The sequence below is a fragment of the Bufo gargarizans genome, chromosome 5 (assembly GCF_014858855.1).
Source record: "Bufo gargarizans isolate SCDJY-AF-19 chromosome 5, ASM1485885v1, whole genome shotgun sequence".
Taxonomy (NCBI): domain Eukaryota; kingdom Metazoa; phylum Chordata; class Amphibia; order Anura; family Bufonidae; genus Bufo; species Bufo gargarizans.
This window is the reverse complement of record NC_058084.1, coordinates 20,328,572-20,336,385: the sequence shown is the minus strand read 5'-3', so window position 1 is coordinate 20,336,385 and position 7,814 is coordinate 20,328,572. Positions and strand designations below refer to the sequence as shown.

Genomic DNA, 7,814 nt, shown 5'->3' with positions numbered 1-7,814 from the left:
AGGGTCTCCTGCCCTCTGCTGGTGGTCTGGAGTCTTGCAGCCCCGTCCGTACGATGCATGTCTGCCTCCAGCTTCTGCTGTTTCTGGGTGACGCGTCCTCGGGGTGGCGCTTTGGCTGCACTAAATTATTCTCCATCTGCTCCCTGTACCCAAAGTTCTCTCCCCCCCTAATCATGTTATAACAGCAGAGGTGGGCGAAGGGGCCGCAGCCTGGTACATTAAACCCCTCGCCTACGGCTGGTCAGGCACTATTCACTGGTCGGGGGTTTGGGAGTTCTTCTTCTTCTTGCAGTTTTCAATCCTTATCTCGGTTGGTTTTGCAGAGCGCGGCCGCTGCCCCCAGCGGAGAGAACAGCGAGCTCCTGTCCCGGGTCGCCAGTCTAGAACATGAGAACCAGAACCTGCAGAAAGGTGCCGTCACTTACTACTCCTAGCAGGTTGCATGTGATGTTTCTGCCCGCTGTGCAGCCGCAATGGAAGATGCTGGCACCTGCAGATATCCAATACAGGGACTGGCAACTTTCTGCACTACCACTCCCAGCATGCACCCTCAAGCACCTCATGGAAGTGTATGGAGCATGCTGGGAGTTGTAGTTTCAACACAGCTGGAGTGCTGGAGGTTGCTGATCCCTGAAATGGAATAAAATGAAGGCTGACTTGTGGAATCCTTTTTAGTGGTGAAAGACCTTCAGTCGGCCATCTCCAAACTGGAAAGCAGGATCAGTACACTGGAGAAGTCTGCTACCTCACAAGCATCATCCCCACTGCCTCCACCTGTCTGCAAGGTAATTGGGACATATGGGGGGCCTGTGTATAAAGGTTAGGGGCAAACTACAGACTGTATATAGCGCCCAGTGCAGGACGCTCTGCCTGCAGCCACCACTAGAGGGCTCTGCATTCTGTAGCTCTCGGCTGTTTGCTGGGGGTGTCCAGAGCCGTCTCTGCAGCCACCACTAGAGGGCTCTGCATTCTGTAGCTCTCGGCTGTTTGCTGGGGGTGTCCGGAGCCAACTGCAGCCATCACGGAGGCTGGTCCCATATTAAAGGGAACCTGTCACCACTTTCTAACCCCCACTTTTAAAACTATAGTTCTGTCCATGGAGCCCCTGTGATTACAATGGTGTTATATGCGAAATCTTCAGGCTCGTTTTGATAAAAAAAAACTTATCTAACCTGTCAGTCATGAGGATAAGGTGCCCAGGGTGTTTCTCCTGGTCTGAACATGCCGCCCGCCGCCGTTGGTGCCCAGCTCCTGCTCTGATCCTTTCATCGCCGCCTGAATGTGAAGAAATACGCCTCCGGCTCTCCCTCAGTCCCCCCTCCTTTTCTAAAATTTCACGCGTGCGCACAGGCCTGTGCCTGATGCGCTCGTGCGGACTTTTCGATTCAGCCTCATTGAGCGAAGTGCGCATGCGCACTTCGCTCAACCTCCCGATAACGCGAACACTGCCGCACGCGCGGGATCTTAGAAAAGAAGGAGGGGGGACTGAGGGAGAGCCGGAGGCGTATTTCTTCACATTCAGGCGGCGCTAATTCAAGGCAGAGGAGGAGCTGGGCACCAACGGCTGCGGGCGGCATGTTCAGACCAGGAGAAACGCCCTGGGCACCTTATCCTCATGATTGACAGGTTAGATAAAAGTTTTTTTAATCAAAACGAGCCTGCGGATTTTGCATATAACACCATTGTAATCACAGGGGCTCCATGGACAGAACTATAGTTTTAAAAGTGGGGGTTAGAAAGTGGTGACAGAGTCCCTTTAAAGGGAACCTGTCACCTGGATTTTGTGTATAGAGCTGAGGACATGGGTTGCTAGATGGCCGCTAGCACATCCGCAATACCCAGTCCCCATAGCTCTGTGTGCTTTTATTGTTTAAAAAAAACAATTTGATACATATGCAAATTAACCTGAGATGAGTCCTGCCCCCGACTCATCTCACATACAGGACTCATCTCAGGTTAATTTGCATATGTATCAAATAGTTTTTTTTTTTTTACACAATAAAAGCACACAGAGCTATTGGGACTGGGTATTGTATATGTGCTAGCCGCCATCTAGCAACCCATGTCCCCAGCTCTATACACAAAATACCGGTGACAGGTTCCCTTTAAAAGGAAGTCTGTCATATCCCAGGCTCCTCACGTTTCTGTTATCTTTCAGCTTCCGGCCCCTACCCCTGCACCTGCCTGCCCACCTGCTGCAGCCCCACAGCTAAAAGCAGAGGAGGATGACGACGACGACATTGACCTGTTCGGTAGCGATGAAGAGGAAGATGCAGAGGCCGCCAGGGTCAAAGAGGAGAGATTGCGTCAGTATGCAGAGAAGAAATCCAAGAAGCCTGGACTGATCGCCAAGTCCTCCATTTTGTTGGATGTGAAACCGGTAGGCGGTGTTTAATATTAAAGCCCTGGTTGGCACTTGGGGGGTTCTCTCAGATCACACTAACCCAGTTGTGTCCTCCGTAGTGGGATGACGAGACGGACATGGCAAAGCTGGAAGAATGCGTGCGCTCTGTGCAGATTGACGGGCTGCTGTGGGGCTCCTCCAAGCTGGTGCCCGTGGGCTACGGCATCAAGAAGCTGCAGATCCAGTGCGTGGTGGAGGACGACAAGGTTGGCACAGACATGCTGGAGGAGGAGATCACCAAATTCGAGGACTATGTAAGTGCAGCCTGGCAGGGGGGTCTTATCCTGAATTGTATAGAGGACATGGCTGCTGCAGAGGGATTCATCTTAGGCTCACGTATAAGCATTAAGGCTAGGGCAACATGACGACATTTGTCGCAGTAATGTTGTGCAACGTGAGTCGTGGCGTCGCGCTGTGATATGCTGTGCTGCGACACAAAGTTGGATTTTTGTGTGACTGTGGCGTTGCAGTGCGACACCATTGACTAGCATTACAAACAATGCTGCGTGACATGACGTCGCAGTGTGTTGTACCAGTCATGTAGCTGTACACCCTAAAGGGGTTGTGGAGTAACGCCTCGGGATAGGTCCTCAATATCGGATCCCCACCAATCCAATCCTGAGTCTAGGTCATCACTTTACTCCACTGCACAACCTTTCTTGTAAATGCTGGGATCCAATGTTAATCCCATCCAGAGCTGCATTCATACTTCTGCTGGTGTAACGGTGCATTGTGGGAGAGGTGACCTTTCACTGGACGGTTTCTGCATTGTACACTGGGCACCACAGTATAGAACACGCGTTTTATTTTGCTGCAATGAGTTGTGAAGCTTGAGTGACAATAGCATGCAGCTCTGGATGTGACTGGAGTATAAGATGTCCAATATCTGTGTTTGTCACAATGACGCAGCCGTCTGGATTACAAGTTCATTTATCTTGTGATGTATCTGTAAAGAATAAATCAAGGCAACTGGACGTCCTGTAGATTTCTTGAAAACGTTTCACTCGTTCTTCCAACGAGCTTTCTCAAGTCTGAGTGACTGTACAAGAATTCTGGGAATAAATGTGTAACTGAATCCACATCTGGTCATTATACCCAGCATTGGGTCAAAGGTGTTGATGCCATTATCCTAATTGGAGTCAGTAGGTGATAAAGACTTCCCAGAAAGAGGTGTCAAGACAGCATTGTATGTGGCAGACAATAGATGTCTAACCCCCCCCCCCCCCCCCCCCTCACCACCTCTATTCAAGCTTGGCTTCTCCATTTTTACGTAGATGGCCTCCGTCTATTGTCTGCCACATACAATGCTGTCTTGACACCTTTTTCTGGGAAGTCTTTATCACCTACGGACTCCAATCAGGATAATGGCATCAACACCTTTGACCCAATGCTGGGTATAATTACCAGATGTGGATTCGGTTACATATTTATTACCAGAATTTTTGTACAGTCACTCAGAATTGAGAAAGCTCGTTGGAAGAACGAGTGAAACGTTTTCAAGAAATCTACAGGACGTCCAGTTGCCTTGATTTATTCTTTACAGATATTTACCATGACCTGGATAAATGAGAACCTTCACAGACAGCTTGTGATGTATTTTTTTCCCCCTTTCTAATTCGCAGGTGCAGAGCGTGGACATTGCAGCTTTCAACAAGATCTAGTCCAAACCAGAGTGTGAATAAAGAGCAGCGTGTAACCGCCATGTCCAGTGTCTGCCTCCTTCTTGCATCATTTTATTTTTATTATGGGGTTGTCAGGCAGTTTAAAGAGCACCTGTCGGCACCCTTAAAGGGGTTGTCTCGCCTCCTGATTTCAGTGTTCCCTCGCTCCCAGCACACTCCCTATACTGGGGGCGGCACCTCTTGCTGTGTGCGCTCCCAAGGCTGCTAGTGATCAGAATCGCTAGCAGCTTCTGCTGAGCAGGCGCTGTACAGATCATGATAAATGGTTGCCACGATCTGTTTCCTAGTTCTCCATCTTCCCATAGATGTATAGAACATCTGGATTTGTTCATTACAAGTGGCCGGGGACCGGAGCTAATACACACGGAGGGCCTATGCGCACTTGTACCTGTAATTTGCAGTCACCAGAAAGGCTGGCTTACTCACTGGTTGTGCGCCTGCGCAGTCACTGCTGCTACATTGCTGAGCCGTTATTGACAATAAACATCTATTAGTAAGTTACCCACGGCGGCTTATACACAGGATAAATGCTACTGGCTGAGGTGAGACAACCCCTTCAAACCAGGCGTAGTGCCTGCTAGGGTTGATGCTGCTGAGATCTAGCTTTTCGAAATCTGTTGTAGCAATTTTTATTAATTATTCAAATGGGGGCTTCAGTGCACTGGGTGGGGGGGGGGGGGGGGGGCAGCGCTGTGCACAGGGGGGTTGCGGCCCGGCGCGCTGTGCTGTGCATCTCGGTGCACCTCAGCTTTCCATTTCTGGCCATAGTGCTTTGATGCCCTTGTTTATGTAAGGGAGAAGTACAGCTGGTTTCCACAAGATGGGTTTTATATTAATTGCTGGGATCGACCCTACCAGGTACCATATGGCTAAATGGAAAAAAAATGACATTTTTTTTTTTGGGTCACTTCACCTCCCAAATCTAATAAAAAGTTGTACACACCCCAAAATATAGAGAAGTACAAATCACCCCCCAAAAATTTAGAGGGGGTCAGAATATGGCAATATAGATTGTATTTTTCGCCCTATAAGACGCACCTAGGTTTTAGAGGGTGAAAATAGGGGAATTTTTTTTTGAACAAAGCTGTTAATGGTCAACATGGGGTTAAAGCATGAGGTGCATGAACAGTCCCTGGCTATTAATGTTATCGGCACAGTCTTCTGACTTCCATCGGTCCATGTGCCTCACATTAATGAGTGGCCTGTATTCTGTAACTCACGTTTAGGGAGCATTCACACGGCCGTGTTCTTCTTCCCTGTCCGTTCTGCAATTTTTGCGGACATTGCACGGGCCCATTTATTTCTATGGGTCCTCAAAAATTGCAGAATGCCTTTCATTGTCATCCGTGTGCGGTCCGTTCCGTGTGTCCGTTTCTTTTTAGAACATGTCCTATACTTGGCTGCAAATTGCGGTCTGTGGCCCCATAGACAGTCATTGGGTCTGTAAAAAACGGATAGCACACGGAAGCACCACGTCTGTATTATACAGACTTATGGAACGGTAACTGAAGACATACGGAACACACGGATCCGTGCTTTGTGGACTGCAAAACCAACACGGTCATGTGAATGCTCCCTAACCCCATGGTGCACACAATATAGAATAGAAGAGCCCTGCATCACACAGAGGATCGTGTTTGTGCCATTGCAAAACCTCAGATCGGACACTACATTCTAGCAATAGAGCTTTCCCATAGAGATGGGTGCAGTCTGTACGCGGCTCCTGGAGGCTGGGACAGGCCCTAGGAGGGTTGTGGTTGATGTCCTGCCATAGAAGGGCCAGGCCCTTCCTCAGTAGGTGCTGTACGTGCCAGGATCAATGTCCGGTACATTGCAGGCTGATGTCCTTATGCAGTACAGCCTGCGATGTATCCGCAACATGCAAAGCGCTGACCATTTATCCGCACCCCCCCCCCTTTCCCCACTGTATTTGTGCTAGAAGATGCATTATAATTTTCACCCCACTTTGGGGAGGGAGGGAGCCTCTTTAGGGCGAAAAATACTGTATATATTTTTTCGGTCTATTACATATATATTTTTTCAGTATTAAGATAAAAAAAACGGTGACCTTATACGGCTATGTGAATGAGAGAATAATAAAGTTATGGCTTTGGGAGGGCTGGGTTTAACCACCTCCCGTCCGCACGTTGACTATAAACGTCCGGGAGGTGGTTCTCCATTTCTGAATAGACGTTCCAGAGCGTCCGTTCAGAACCTGCAGCTGCTGATCGGGTTGTCAGTGCCAGCAGGGCAACCCTTAGAGAAGGCAGGGACAGTGCCCAGGTGTCCCTGCCTTCTGGATCGCTGCATACACAGCGCAGGAAGCGCTATGCTCGTCGGACCGGAGAGTGCAGGAGCTGTGAGGTCTTTCAGAGACCTCCATCTGCCCTGCACTGAGGCTGTACGGCCTCTCTGGGGGCTGCATGTCTCCTGTAACTGGGGTTACTATGTCAGCCCCAGTTACAGGAGAAATCAACAGAGAAAAAGTGAAGTAAATGTCCCCCAGACGTCTTGTATGACCTTATGGGGGATGACAGTGTAAAATAAAGTGTTAAAAAAATTAATAAAAAAGGTTTCACATGTAAAAGAAAAAAAATTCCCCAAGTAAAGAATGAATTATTTATTTTTTTAAATAGACATATTTGGTATTGCTGCGTCTGTGACGGTCGGCTCTATAAATATATCACATAATTGACCCAGTCCAATAAACACCATAAAAAAATTAAATAACTGTCAAAAAAAGCAATTTTTGTCACCTTACATCACAAAGTGCAATACTAAGTGATCAAAAAGGCGTATGTCACACAAAATGGTACCAATAAAACCATCACCTCATCCTGCAAAAAATGAGCCCCTACATAAGAAAATCTCTTAAAAAAAACTATAGCTCTTAGAACATGGAGACACTAAAACATCATTTTTGGGGTTTCAAAAAAATGCTATTACTGTGTTTAAAGTGAAAAAAAAAAAAAAGTATACATATTGGGTAAAAAACAGCTCTATAAAGGTATCACATGACTTAACCCCTCGGGTGTACACCGTAAAAAAAACAAAAACGGTCAAAACAAGAAATTTTTGTCACCTTAGGGCTCTTTCACACTTGTGTTGTCTGGATCCGGCATAGAGTTCCGTCGTCGGGGCTCTATGCCGGAAGAATCCTGATCAGTTTTATCCCCATGCATTCTGAATGGAGTGAAATCTGTTCAGGATGCATCAGGATGTCTTCAGTTCCGGACCGGAACTGAAGACATGCGCTTTTTGCTCCGGCCAAAAATCCTGAAGACTTGCCGCAAGGCCGGATCTGGAATTAATGCCCATTGAAAGGCATTGATCCGGATCCGGCCTTAAGCTAAACGTCGTTTCGGCGCATTGCCGGATCCGACGTTTAGCTTTTTCTGAATGGTTACCATGGCTGCCGGGACGCTAAAGTCCTTGCAGCCATGGTAAAGTGTAGTGGGGAGCAGTATACTTACCGTCCGTGCGGCTCCTGGGGCGCTCCAGAGTGACGTCAGGGCGCCCCAAGCGCATGGCACGTCATCCATGTGCATGGGGCGCTCTGACGTCACTCTGGAGCGCCCCGGGAGCCGCACGGACTAAGTATACCGCTCCCACTATGGCAACCAGGACTTTAATAGCGTCCTGGCTGCCATAGTAACACTGAAAGCATTTTGAAGACGGATCCGTCTTCAAATGCTTTCAGTACACTTGCGTTTTCACTTGGCGTGTAA

At 48.3% G+C, this 7,814-nt stretch overlaps 1 protein-coding gene across 1 annotated transcript; it reads left to right on the top strand.

Moving 5' to 3' along the window:
* The first annotated feature begins 57 nt into the window (after positions 1-57).
* On the top strand, positions 58-4,106 carry EEF1D (eukaryotic translation elongation factor 1 delta). Its single transcript, XM_044295353.1, has 6 exons — positions 58-87; positions 186-411; positions 676-785; positions 2,159-2,380; positions 2,464-2,658; positions 4,027-4,106. Exons 1-6 carry the CDS (start codon positions 58-60, stop codon positions 4,063-4,065), a joined length of 822 nt encoding a protein of 273 aa, XP_044151288.1. The 3' UTR covers positions 4,066-4,106.
* The last annotated feature ends 3,708 nt before the right edge of the window (positions 4,107-7,814 follow it).

Bases quoted from the DNA above. Each gene is read 5' to 3' on its own strand.
- EEF1D (XM_044295353.1), top strand. From the start codon at position 58: ATGTCTGCCTCCAGCTTCTGCTGTTTCTGG. The intron at 88-185 runs GTGACGCGTCCT...ATGTTATAACAG, and splicing joins CCAGCTTCTGCTGTTTCTGG to CAGAGGTGGGCGAAGGGGCC. The intron at 786-2,158 runs GTAATTGGGACA...GTTATCTTTCAG, and splicing joins TGCCTCCACCTGTCTGCAAG to CTTCCGGCCCCTACCCCTGC.